Source organism: Sapajus apella, unplaced genomic scaffold (assembly GCF_009761245.1).
Source record: "Sapajus apella isolate SASKATOON/1434 unplaced genomic scaffold, GSC_monkey_1.0 scaffold127, whole genome shotgun sequence".
Lineage (NCBI taxonomy): Eukaryota > Metazoa > Chordata > Mammalia > Primates > Cebidae > Sapajus > Sapajus apella.
In genome coordinates this window covers 2,577,584-2,591,075 of record NW_022437067.1, presented here as the reverse complement: position 1 = coordinate 2,591,075, position 13,492 = coordinate 2,577,584, and the positions used below count along the sequence as shown (strand labels likewise).

The following is a 13,492-nucleotide window of genomic DNA, read 5'->3' as shown; positions in this document are numbered from 1 at the left end:
GGGGGAGGATCTCCCCATCTCCCGCATCCTTATGTCCCGGAGGCCGAGGCCGGAACCAGTGTTGGGCACCAACAGAGGGCAGAGCTGAAGACCCACTCCCCACTATGGAGCCGGGCACACTCAGGCCCCGAGAGGGCCCGAGGCACATGACGGCCAGAACGGCAGTGCACACAGTGGGGCCTGTGTGGGCGGAGCAGGGAGCCCCGCCTCCAGGATAGGCAGATCAGCAGCTGAGGAGGGACAGAGGCTGCCTTGGGGAACCCCCACCCCGTACGGCTGACTGCAGGGCCCTGGGCCCAGCCTGGCTCCTGGCTTACCTGTGGTGGCTCATAGGGCACCACGACGCTCTGCCTGCCGGTGACAGGGTCGTCCACATACTGTGAGAGATTATTGCCTTCCACACGGATGAGGTGGCTGGCTGGGGCAGACTGTCCTGCCGGGAGGGGTCGCCACTTCAGAGAGGTGCACAGAGGCGCCCAGCCCCGTGCCAGGCACAGACAATTGCCCACCCTATACCAGGTGCACAGGTGCCCAGCCCCATGCTGGGTTCACAGAGGTGTCCAGCTGTCAGGTGCAGAGAGGTGCCCACCCCTGTCAGGTGCAGAGAGGTGCCCAGCCCTATGCCAGGTACAGAGGTGTCCCCCTGTGCGAGGTGCAGAGAGGTGCCCAGTTTCATGTTAGATGCAGAGAGGTGCCCACCCCAGTGCCAAGCGCAGAGAGGTGCCCACCCTTGTCAGGTGCAGAGAGGTGCCCAGCCCTATGCCAGGTATAGAGGTGTCCCCCTGTGCCAGGTGCAGAGAGGTGCCCAGTTTCACGTTACGTGCAGAGAGGTGCCCACCCCAGTGCCAGGTGCATCACAGCAGAACTGAGACCACCAGGCCCAGTCCTGTGGGCTTCCAGGTGAGGCTCAGGCCAGCTAGCAGCCCTCATGCCCTGGGGGTGCCTGCCCAGTGGCTCTGTTCCTGATCTCCTGCTAACCCCTGGGGTGGCCTGTAGGCTTCCCCAGGCACACTGGAGAGAAGGGCTATGCCACATAGGATCTCTGAGTCCCCAGAAGGCTGCTGCCCCTCAGACTCTGCCCAGACCACCTTCCCCTGCCCAGGAGCATGCCCCCCCAGGCCCCAGTCAGAACTGGGAAAATGGGGGCTGAGGAGGCACTGAAAGCCCTCCCCAGGGAATAGCTAAGCCCATGCCATCCGCCCCAGTCTCTCCCAGTTAGGCAGCCCCGGGCTGTGGGGTCCAGGATGCTGGGCAAAGTGCCACCGTGGGCTGAGGCGCTGGGGGCGCTCACCTTCGTTGAAGTCCCTCCCAAGCTCGTGGTTGGGGCAGCGCTTCACAATGTCGGTTACGTGCTCCGCCTTCTTGTAGACGGGCATGGCCCGGATGGCGGTGCCCGGGGGCGGTGGGGTGGACACCTTGATCTGGATGGGGCACGTCTTGGCGATTTGGCAGTACAGTTTCTTCAACAGCGGGGAGTACTGCGGGGGAGGGAGCAGGTGAGGCCGGCGCTCCCCAATGCACACCCGTCTGGGCCATCCCCCATCGGGAGCCCCGTCCTCCCCAGGGGAGCCCCTTCCACAAGCCCCAGGTGAGGACTGCCTGAGCACCCCCTCTGTGGAATCCCTCCAGGCGTGAAACCAGGCCCAGCTGCCCCTGAACCCACTCCGCAGCCATCGGTGATTTGGGCTCCGTGACAGCAGGGTGTGAGTGCTGGTGGCAGCCAGGCAGAGAGGCTTTAGGTTTATGGATGGGGACAGGAAAGGCCAGGAGAGCAAGAAGGGGCTGCTGGAGAGGGGGCAGGAAGGGGACTGGGAACCAGGCCTGCGGAGTGACGCCCCCGACCACAGTGTTGGAAGAGGTGGGTTTGCAGCGTCAGATCTGTTTTTAAAAGACCAGAGCTGGGTTTCTCCAGCATCCGCAAAGAGCCAGTGGACAGTGTGTGACGGGCTGGGTGCCCCTGTACGTCGCAGCTTCCACAGAGCTCTGGGTTGGTGTGAAGGCCTCTCACGCCTCAGCAGCCCTGGTGACTCTCATGTGCTCTCTTGCTGGGGCCACCAAGTCTGAGCAGCCGAGCTGTGCGGCTTTGTCTGGCTACACCGGGGGTCCCTCTGGGCTCACAGCCCCAACATCCCCAGCCTGGGACTCGAGGAGCTGAGAGGTCTGTCTGGGGCCAGAGTGGCCCCGATGAGGGAGGACTGGATGACACCCTGATCCAGCTCCTGCGGAGGCCTCCAGCATCCTCACCCCACAGGGCCGTGCCCCACAGGACCCAGGCGGGCTCTCACGAATCCTAAAAGTGACCCCGCTGAGGCCACTGCACGGGTGTCCACTTGTTTCCAAGCTGGCTGATTCCCTGTGTCTGGCTGCTGTGAGTCCTCATGCCCCTCCCCACAGGGACGTCAGGAATGAGTCCCAGGCTCAGATTCAGAGAGTGACTTCTGCCCCCACCCCATGCCCTCTGAGCCCCTTACCAGCCCCAATGACTCAGAATCACAAGTCACTGCAGCCACAAGTGCCCTGGAGAACGTCCGATCGCCCTCCACCATGGAACAGTTGGGGAAACTGAGACCAGAAGAGGAAGCTGCTGGCAGAACCAGGGAAGTGGCAAGTGGAGCCTTCCATTTGTCACCCCCACTGGCCACCAGCCCTACCTCTCTGGCCATCAAGGGACATGAGGGGCTCTCAGGAGCCACGTAGGTCCTTGGCAGGTAGGTGCAGGCACAGGAAAAACAAGGAAAAAGGAGAAAAGAGACAGGGGAGGTGGAGCTGACAGAGCCTGTGAGCCATGGTGGGTGGAGCCTGGGTCCCCAGCACCCTCAGCGCCCGGGCCCTGCACAGAAGGAGCCATCCCCTCTCTGATGAGTAAATGGGACTTCCCAAATCAGACCCAGCCAGGAACGCTGACCTGTCCCTGCCATGGGTGTGAGGGGACTGGAGGGACAAGTGGAAGGGGGTCTTCCAGTGGCCTCCTGGGGATGGGGAGTGGTTATCCAAAGGGCGGGCCCCTCCTAGGTCCTCCCTCCATCTGGAGCCCCTGGAGCCAGGGCGGCACCACTGCTGCTGCCTGCACCCCCGACCTTGGGCACCAGGTCTCAGGCAGGAAGCGGCTCACCCCTAGACCTGACAGGAAGGAACCATCATGCACAGCCCTGCAGGTGGCACTGGGCGCTGTTTAGAAAAGCAGGAAACAGGCCGGAGGCCAAGGCAGGCAGATCACCTGAGGTCAGGGGTTCAAGACCAGCCTGGCCAACATGGTGAACCCGTCTGTACTAAAAATACAAATATTAGTCAGGTGAGATGGTGGGCGCCTGTAGTCCCATTTACTGGGGAAGCTGAGGCAGGAGACTAGCTTGAACCTGGGAGGTGGAGGTCGCAGTCAGCCGAGATGGCACCACTGCACTCCAGCCTGGGTGACAGAGAGAGAGAGAGAGAGACGAAGAAAGGAAAGAAAGAAAAAAAGGAAGGAAAAAAGAAAAGAAAGAAAGAAAAGCAGAAAGAGTCTTGCAGAAAAGAAAGGACAGAAAAACAGAAAACAGCCTTGCAGAGCCGGCAACCCTCAGCCCTGTGTGGGCGCCGGCCCTGGGCCGTGGGAACTGCAGGCTTGGCCATGGCGGGAAGGACGGCAGTGCCCTTGTTGTGGGTTCAGTCTGGCTTCCCTGGGGGTAACTGCTGACGTACAGTGTTCCCACCATTACGAATGCCCCCTTCGCCCCCATAGCATCACCTGGGAGGATAAACAGGTAGTCCTGCCCCTAGGGCACATGGGAACAGCTCACAGCTCAGACCCTCTGAGACTCGGAACCTCAGGAGACTCAGAGGAGGCCCTTGGCCTGGCCTTGGAGTGGCCTGTGTCCAGGCACTGGTCTCTTGGACAAAGGCCTTGCCTGAAGCCACACACCGCAGTGTGGTCTCCATCTGTGTGGGTTGGGGACAGAAGGAGGAGGAGTCAGGTGGTGGCAGGTGTCTCCCAGTGCCCTGAGCTGGGGAGAGGAACACAGGGCCAGCAGCTGTGTTGCCAGGCTTCTCCGAGGCCAGGACAGCTTGCAGGGTGAGCTTCCCATTGCTGAGCATTTATGGGGCACCTCTTATATGCAGAGCACACAGGCCCCCTGGAATTCAGGCACCTGGCTCTGTCTCCTTCATCTTTCCTCAGTAACGTGCAGCAGCTAGAGGTGTGCAGCTGGTACTCAATAAATGCCATCCGTCCTCAGCAGTTCCCTAGGGAAGCCACACGGCAGGGAAGAGACAGCAGATCCCCTGTGAAACAGACCGGGGCCAAGGTGGCTCAGGTCAGAGTCTCAGGGGCAGCAAAAGGAGAAGGGCCTCTGAGGTCCAGCCACGTGGGTCTCAGTTCTGGCTCTGTGCTCACCAGCTGGGACACCTCGAGCCGCTGCACAAGCCTCTCCACCTGCATCTGTGACTCATTGCGTATCCCCTGGGAACACAGTGGCCTGCAGGTGTCAGTGGCTGCTGTGCCCTCGTCATTCTCCAAACTAGGTGAGGAGGTGTTGGTTCCAGGGGGCTGGACCCACATAGGCGGGCTCCCCTGCAGCTCCCTTTCTGGGCTGAGCCCCCCGAGGCTCCATCCACCCTCGTGCCCCAGCCCACGGCCTGAGATGGGGGTCAGTAGATCCACCAAGGGGGGCCCCAGGCACTTGGGGGGAGGGGAGGCTGCCTGGGCTTCTCAGCTGGTTGGACACAGATAGAGTTGGGTGCAGCCAAGCCTGCAGGCAGAGGTCCCGGCAACCCTCGCTCCCTGACAGCACCATGGAGTCTCAACAGTGTGAGGGGTTTCACAGCCCCTGCTGCCTGGCCCCTGCGCCCTTCCCCTAGGGCCCTGCCCCAGCCCCCTGGCCATGGTCCTCCACAGAGCCTCAGCTCCCAGCCGCCCGGGCCTCAGGGTCAGCCGAACTCCCATTTCGCAGACAGGCAAACCTAGGCAGCGGCCTCTTGGCAGCACCCTGCTGAGCCCGCCTGGCTCCCTCTGGAGCCCCGGGCAAGGTGAAGTGGTGATCCCTGCTCTGGAAGCTGTGTGGTGAGGCGTCCCAGGGCCGGGGCGCACGAAGTGGTTGCAGGGCCCAACGTGTGCTCCCGTCTGTGTCTGTACTGCTCGGGCCTTTGCGCGAGGTCCCGGGGCCCAGGCTCAGGGAGCACTGTGGATGCCCCGCCCTGGGGAGGAGCTCAGCTGCGCTGGGAGCTGTCCCTGGTACCTGCTGCAGGCGGCAGCGGCCGGACCACCCACCCGGGAGCAGGGGCTGGGACTGGAGTGTGGAGAGGCCTAGGCTGGGCAGGTCTCAGCTTGGGCCAGTGGCAGAGGGATGCCAGGCCTCAGGGCGGACAGCAAGGAGGCCCCTGCCCTCAGGTGACGCGAGCACCTCTCCTCCCCTCTGGCCAGCAAGGCCACCAAGGCCCTGGGCCTGGTTCTCCCCACAGGGGTGTCCCTAGTGCGGTGCTCACATGGCTTTCGGAGCACACAAGCCTGGCAGACCCCACCCTGTCACTAAAAGGACTCCAGATGCCCAGCCTGGCTGGAGCTGGGTGGCCTCAGGGAGGGATGTCTGTGATGTCCCCTGCCCTGTCAGCATCTGAGGCTGGGTGACACAGGTGGCCATAGGAGCCGAGGGAGCCCTGAGATATCCAGGTGCTTCCAGAGAGTGGCGGAGCCCAGGATGGCATGGGCACTCCTCAGCCCCTTCCTCCTGCCTCCCCAGCAGCGCCCCCCCCCCCCCGCCGCCCCCGGGCTCGGGCTCCAGACTTTGGCTCTGCCCTGTGGAAAATGGGCAGGAGGAGGAGGACTCCGGAGTCTATTCTATAGGAAAGGTCACGTGGAGATGCTTCGTCTCCGCCACCCCTCCTGCCTCCTCCTTCCCTAGAACCGCTAGATGGATGTGTTTCAACAGATTCCGAGCTGATAAAATCGTATTTATCTTCGGCTGTTGACACGGAGCCGCCTGGACTTGCCTGCCCGGGGTGCGTGCGCCATCCTGCTTGCAGGAAAGGGTTTGCCCAAATGCCACTGCGCCTGTCCCTCCCCACGCTACCGGCTCCGCTCCGACCCTCTGCTGCTTCCCCTCCTCCCCAACCCCAGTCCAACATGGGCCCGGCCTGGCTGGGAGCCCTGGGCCTGGCAGGGCTGGTGCGGGGGTGGGCGAGGGGCGGGAGCGGCGCGGGGTTGTTAATTTCCTCGTGCCCGCTCCTCACTCCCCGGCAGCTGGGTGCCCGGCACGGGCAGGTTTGGGCAGGAGGACAGCGGAGAGGTGATAATAACTTGTCTGTCATTTTCCCGGGACGTGTATCATCTTGCAAACCGCAAATACCGTTAACCAGTGTGGGTGAATCTGTTGCAACAGATTCTGGAAGATGGGGCCTGCAGTGGGGGCTCTTATTTTTTAAATGATTTTTTTATAGCCCACTTTTATCCATTTTCCATGCGTGTGTGTGTGTGTGTGTTTCTAAGGCCATGTCTCTTTCCTCTCTGGGCTTATGGGCCTCTTGGAGCCCACCCTCTGCCAAGGCCATGGTCACTTCCTCTCCCTAGAAAATCTGGGGCTGAGCCACAGACCCCTCCATGAAACCCGTGGGTTCATGGACGGATACCCCAAAACACATGCACCAGCCAGGTTCAACAGCTGGTGGATCACGGTCCTCCTGGGTCCCTTTCTCCTTCTGAGAGAGGAAGGGTGTCTGTAGGTGGCAGCCACAGGAACCCCTGGGTGACAGTCCCCTTCACGGGAGGCTGTGGCCTTCCCTGGTGCACAATGTCGTTGTCATCCTCAGAGAGCCCCTGGGAGCACAGGCTAGGCTCTGACAGATGTCAGGGAGGCCGGCGCGATGTCACAGTGCTGGTCCCTCCCTGCCTCAGGAAAGCCACCAGCCTGGGGAGGGGGATAGGATGCATGTGGCAATCACCCATGTTTCAGAACACCCTGGTGTGAAGCTGGAGCCCCCATGGGCAAGGCAGCGAAGGGTCACTCACCAGGAAACCTACAGCCCACAGACCACGTAGATAGGAAGCTCAAGGGAGCTTCAGGATGCCCATGAGGCCACAGCCAGCGTCAGCCCCAGCACTGCCCAAGAAAAGAGGCTGCTGTGAAGGAGCTCCTGGCTGGGTGCTGCAGGGGACAGATGTGTCTGCTGGCACCCCAGGCTGGCCCACCAGGGTTCCTGGGCCAGGATCTCGATAGAGGATGAACCAGAGGCAGATTGTTCATCCTCTGCAGATGCCAAGCGATCCTCAGCCCTGACTGAGGCCTGCTAGAGGCCAGACACTGTGGACAAGAAACTGCCCACTGCAGAGGGCAGGCCAGCGGGTAGTGGGGACCCTCGGGAACTGGGCAGCCTGCCATGCAGTGACCTTGATCCAGGTCCCAAACAGGTGAGCAGGCACACATGGGGGACTCTCATGGCCTAGAAGCGAGGCTCCCTGGGAGACATTGAGTGCACCCCCTTCAGCCAAGGCCCAGAGGCCAGGAGCCCCCAGACCACAGGGGCTTGAGCCTGCTTGGCCCTCAGCCCATGCACAGCTGCTTCTAGGGATCTCTGTCCTGCGCTATGATCGGGGTAGGAGTGGGAAGCAGGCATGCGCTGAGCCCAGGACAGGCTTGGTGGCTTCGTCTCCAGTGCAGAGTGAAGGCCAAGGGGTCCGGTAGGAGACAAGGGCCACACCCAGAGGAGGTGAGAGGGGTCTAGTGTGTGGCGGAGGCTGGTGGGCAGCGTTTACCGGAGGCGTCTGCCTCTGCTGGTGAGCGCCATCCACCTGCTGGGGACCCGGGCACAGCTGAGCTCCCTTCCCCGTGGGTGCAGTCATAGCCACATCCACTGGCCACAGCTGCCTGCGCTGTGCGGGGCCCTCACCTGGCCTTGGCCCTGGGAGGTCAGGCGCTGTCACTCACAGCGACCCACACCTGCCTGCTGAGCCGGGGTAGACCAGCACCCAGACCAGAGCTGTCCAGCCTCCCAGCTCCACCTCCCAGCCTTTTGTCACTGCCGGGCTTGACTTGGGGCCTGGGGCCTGGGGTCGGGGTCTAGGCAGAGACCCGCCTTAAGCACCCCTGGGTTCCAGGAAGACCGGGTACTACAGAGGTGTCAGGTAGGACCTGAGCTTCCTCCCCTGTGGGCAGGCTTAAGCCCCTCAGGAGTGAGGGGACCAACCTGCCCTGGTCCGGCTGGGGAGGGGTTTCCATGGACAGACTGAGACTAACACAAACTGCCTGCGTCTGGCTGGCGTCCGGCGGCCCGGCGTGGACAGCTCCAGCCTTTGCTTTGCTGCCAAGATGGCATGTGAGGAGCCCAGGGCCCGGTTCCCGCCCGGACGCTGCTGTCCTGATTCACTGAGACCCCGTGCAGGTGCCCGGCTGGTGCTATCTTCGCTGTCATGCTGCCCCAGCCTGGGAAGGAATGAGCTGCCTGGGCAAGGCGGGGGACTCCACTGGGCCTTATTCCAGGACCCAGGTACCCCATCTGGGGCCTTGGGGACAGAGGGGGGTGGCAGGGCAGTGCCCTGGGTCCGCAGCTGCCCCTCCGCTCTGAAGACATGCAGTGCTCAAGGCCCCGCACTTAGCCTCTGCCCCGAGCAGGGTCCAGGAGTGGGGTCCTCTGCCCACAACTTGCTTTCTGACAGTGCCAGCTGGAGAGCCCGTGTCTGTTTGCTTGGCCTCTCCTCTGGCCTCTGGCAAGGACCCAGCTAGCGGGGCTGTGGGCCAGGCCCTGGAGCTGCCCAGCACGGGCCTAGCAGGCTGGCGACAGGGCTGCTCTGCTCACTGCAGAGAGGGGCCCTTAACTGCCAGGGAAGGAGTCCTCGCCATCCTCACCTCCACCCTGACTTGTGGCTTTGAGGAGAAGCCAGGATTAACTGAGCCTTTGGAGGCCCGGCTTTGTCAGCCGTGGGGATTGGGAGGGTGCCTGGGGTCAGTGGGTGCCCTTTGCTTATAGGACAGCCCTGGCGTCTCTGGCTGCAGCTTCCTGGGGCAGCCTCAGGGGTTAGAATTGGCAGCAGCGCAGGTGGCTGGGGACAGTGGAGGGAGGGAGGAAGCTGGGGACATGTGGTGGTGGTCACTCTGCAGCTTTTAAGGTAATAGTTGGCTAGAATCTAGGTTTCTGCTAAACTTTGTAAATCTTCAGTGAAATGTCAGGAGGAAGGAGAATTTTGGCCTCCAAACCACAGACCCACGGCAGAGAATGGTGTCGCCCAATGCCAGGGGCAGGGAGCCCGGTGCCTCACTCCAGTGGCGTGGCTGGGGGAGGGGTGGGTCTGCAATCCTTGGGGTGACCTGGGTAGCCCCAGTGCGGTTTCACTATGGGCTTCTGACCTCTGCTTCACTGAAGCCTGGAGCGCTGTTCACTTCTCCAGAAGGGTCTTTCTGCCCTAAAATGCACGGACCAGCTCAGCCTCTGCAGCCTCATCATAACCCCCCAGCTGCGGACACCAGCCTTGGCTGCCACCTATTCTCTGAGCCTCATGCTGTCCGCCAGGAGTGCAGAGAAGACGCTTTTCTTTCCAGCTGGGACCCCCTGGAATTGTCCGTCCTCCTCTTCCTGAGACTCCTGGGAAAAGGGACACTCTCTGGAGGCGGCTCAGGGGAGGCGGCTCTCTACGGAGAGGCAGGGCTGGGCCTTCAGGGTCTGTCCACATACCTTGAGCATGGCTTCCACTTTCGGAGTTTGACAAAACCCCACAAGTGACCACTGGCCTGGGGTGGTAGAAGCCCCAGCCTGGGAAGCAAAACTTCCACTCACTGCCCAGCTGGGCCCTCACTTGGCCTGAGTCCCAGGCGGCCCAAGGTCCAGGTCACCCAGGACCACGTCTTGGCTTCAGCACCAGGTCCAGGAGAAGCTGCGGACCGCCCTCCCCTGCGGGCCTCTCTTTCCCCCTGGCAATGGGAGCTGGTGGCACTGGGGCCAGGCCTGGGAGGGATAAAGACAGAGGCGGGAGGGAGGCACCAGGAGAGGCCCGTCCCCAAGCCCAGCCGCCTGGCTTCTGGCTGTGAGGCTGGCCAGCCCAGGGGCACTGAAGGGATAAAGCATTCTGGAGGGATTTTCCTTTGTCAGTAAAACCAAGCAGCAAAAGCAGACAGGGAGGGACCTCACCCCCCAGTCCCAGTTTGATTCGCTGGCAAACAGCAGCGGAAGGCTCACTGAGGCCGAGGTATAGGAGGTACCGCCCAGCTCCCCCCACTGCCTGGCCCAAGGCTTTCTCCCCTAAAGACAGGCGGATTTCTCTGAGGGGTCAACACCTCCTTAGCAATGGTTCCTCTGGGGTCCCCGAGGGTCACAGGGACCTGCCCCACAGAGCTGGGAGCAGAGGGTGGGGGAGGGGGCAGGGGAAGCTGGAGCTGTGCAGGGACCTGAGGGGCCGGGGGGGGGGCCACTGCATGGGCTGCAAGAGCAAGGTCAGGGGTCGGGCTGCTGGGGCCAGGCCTGGGAGGGACAGGTGACCTTGGCGTGCCCTCTGGGAGCCTCAGTTTCTTCATCTGTAAAACAAGGAGAGCGGGAGGCCCTGCACACAGGGGCAATGTTGCTGCCAATGCTACTAATCGGACGTGCCAGGTCCATGGGCTGTCCCCAAACCGGAAACAAGTCCCAGGAAAGAGACGATTCTTCCTAGAACGCAAATTGGCTCATGCCTCTCCCCCCACAGTCGCACGCCTACGGAAGGAATCTTATCCCCCAAGGGGTCCTCCCTCCTTCTCCAAGAGCCAGGCAGTGTTGGGTGGGGCTGCAGCAGGACCCAGGGGCTCAGAGCTGGGGCCCCCCCAGCCTCACTCGGGGCCTCCAAGGCCAAGTTCTGTGACCTTCAGGGCCCAGGAGTGAGTTCCTCTGGCTGCTCCAGTAAGTGTAGAGAGAAGAGCCGACCCCATCTCGGGGCCACGAGCCCGGGGCACTGACCACAGCCAGAGGCTGGAGGCGCCTCCCTGGGCCGCACGATACAAGCAAATGCTGCAATTCGCTCCAAGTACTCCAGCTTCCCCTAATAATCCACGTTTCATCTCCACAATAAACATTGTTAGAACTCTTCCCTCAGCTTTACGCACATATAATTGCTCCTGGTGCCAGTAAAAGGTATTAATTCCACTCATGCATTCCATAAACTTTTAGGATAACGCAATTGATACCACGGTCATGTTGGGACACCTCCACTATTATTCCCCTGCTCGCAAGCCTCCGAGGCGCTGGGAAGGTTGCTCCAGACCCATTAGCGTTGACTCAGCCTCATTCTCCCCAGGAATCCCGCCCAGAGCCTTTGTGCTTCCCTGGCCGGCCTTCCATGTGTCCCTCCGGGAGCAGGGGCTTTCCTACACGTGGAGCCAGAGCTCCCCCAAGACGGACCTGTGCACACACGCACACAGACGCCGGGTCTGCGGGCAGCTGGCACTCAGGGGGCTGCGTCAGGCCGTCTTCTGTCTAGGGGATGCTGGGCAGCTGGCCATCCCACCTGTGTGTGTCCTCACTATCCTGCCAGGGTAGCCTGCCTCAGGGGCTGTGGGTGGTGTCACTCAGCACAGCCTGAGGTGCCCGCAGATGCTGTGCTGGGCCAGGCCTTCCAACCACACAAAGCCTTCTTGCCCGACCTCAGGGCCCCGGCCCCAAACTTCCCAAACACCCAGGACAGCCACCTTCCCTGATGAGTCTGAATCAGGGCGTCACAGCGTCCGAGGCTTATCGCATTGGGCTGTTCCAACAGCTAGAGGAACTCCTGTTCATTCTCTGCCCCAAGGGACTCCTGGAATCAGCTGTCCGTGCCATTGCCAACCCTCGGGGCTCCCAGGACAGGAGTGGCCAGCAGTGCTCTGAGGCCAGACCATGCCCTGCAGACGGCTCTGCCCGTGCTCGGACTCCACACTGTCCCGCAGAGGGTGTTGAACTGGGAGAAGGGCCATCACACTCCAAACAGCCCACATGTGTGGAGCGCTCCCCAGGCACCCTGCCCTGCCCCAAGAAGTCCCAAGAGCCAGTTCCTTTGTCTCCACCATGGCTGGCAGTCCATCCCTCTCTTTGCAGGGGAGGGCATCAGGGCAGAGGCATCAAGCAGCAGGTGCTCATGGGCAGATATCTGCCATCGGGACCCCGGCAGGTGCTGGCTCCACCCCTCCCACCAAACGCTGGCCTTGCCCTGTCACTGGGCACTGGTTACACTCTCATGGCTAAACACAAATCCTTCCTCCAGCTGCTCGGTCACCCAGGACCCCCCTCCTCCTCCTCCTCCAGGCTTTTCGTGGTGTGGGAGCTGCTAGAACCCTGGGCAGTGACCGGGGAGGCCTGTGCATGCCCATGCGTGCCTGTGTGTTGACATGTGCCTGTGTGTGCATAATGTGCTTGTGTATCCACACGTGTGCATGCATGTGGGCGGGTGACCCTGTCTGTGTGTGCACACATGCGCAGGCCTGGGAAACACAGAGCCCTCCACAGCCCTTAGTGCTCAAGGAGATCTGAGGTCTGTGGGAAGCTGGTCAGGACAGATGGCCCACCTGGGGCTGGGGAGAGCCACCGTGGGCCTCAGCAAAGCAGAGGCCAAAGACCCCATTAGCAGCTGTGGTCACTTGGGGTCTGGTGAGGGTGTTTTTCCTGATTGGGGAGAAAGAACGGGGGCAGCAGCCGCTGTGGAATTGTACTTGACAAAAATATGAATTATCTATCAGTTAGCAACCGGCTGGCGTGCCGGGGCCCAGGGAGCCACAGCTCAGAGGCCAGACGCAAGCCCATGTGGCAGGTCTGGGCAGCAACCGCACAGAGGGACCCCAGAGCTGAGAGCAAGTGGCCTGCTCAGTGGCCCCGTCCTCCACTGAGCGCTGACTGCCTGCCTGCCCCTCCCTGGGCAAGGGAAGAAGCCTCGTGGAGGGGGTTCTGCCCCCAGAGAGCTGAGGTGCCAAAAATCTCATTATCAACATTTGTCCCACTTCCACCCCCCCACATCCACAGGGCAGTGGAGGTGGAGCCCCAGGTGCACCCCACTCCCAGCACCCACAGAGCCCGTCTGCTGCTCCTCTGCTGGCTGCCAGACAGAGCCTCCCCCTCCCCCCAGTGCAGCTGACCAGCCCTGGACGCCTGGTCTGAGCAGACTACCCCGTCCCGCAGGGCAAGGCATTTGAGACAAAACCATGAAGTCCCTTGAAACCTGATGCCACACACCTGGCGGGGTTGGGGGTGGCAGACACCCCAGTGGGCAGCCAGCCGGCAGAAGGAGTGGCTCTTGTCCCTCCACAGATCAACCTGGACACGTGTAGCGCATTCCAAGCACGGCGAAGACCCCATCTGCATCCCCAGACCTTGGGAGGAAGGGCGGCAGAGCTCCCACAAGCTACCTGCCAGGGCTCCAAGGCGACACTCTCCAGAAACCACCAGCCTCGAAAACCCCAGGGCAGGAGCTCAGTGTCCTTAGAGAGGAGAGAGTGGACTCAGGGAACAAGCCTGAGCCTGGGGAGAAGCGGTGCTGGAGGTGTGCAGGTGAGGACGCCTGGGGCTCTCTGAGTTGGCTTTAGGTGGCCCCACTGGCCAC

The 13,492-nt window shown here is 62.0% G+C and overlaps 1 protein-coding gene across 1 annotated transcript in view; it reads right to left on the bottom strand.

The window, feature by feature from the left end:
- TP73 (tumor protein p73) overlaps positions 1 to 13,492 on the bottom strand; it is a 51,773-nt gene that overhangs the window by 11,632 nt on the left and 26,649 nt on the right. Inside the window, exons 4-5 of the mRNA XM_032262202.1 lie at positions 1,292 to 1,478; positions 318 to 433 (exon numbers count right to left, since the gene is read on the bottom strand). Coding sequence (XP_032118093.1) covers positions 318 to 433; positions 1,292 to 1,478 — 303 coding nt within the window. The remainder of the gene's footprint in view (positions 1 to 317; positions 434 to 1,291; positions 1,479 to 13,492) is intronic.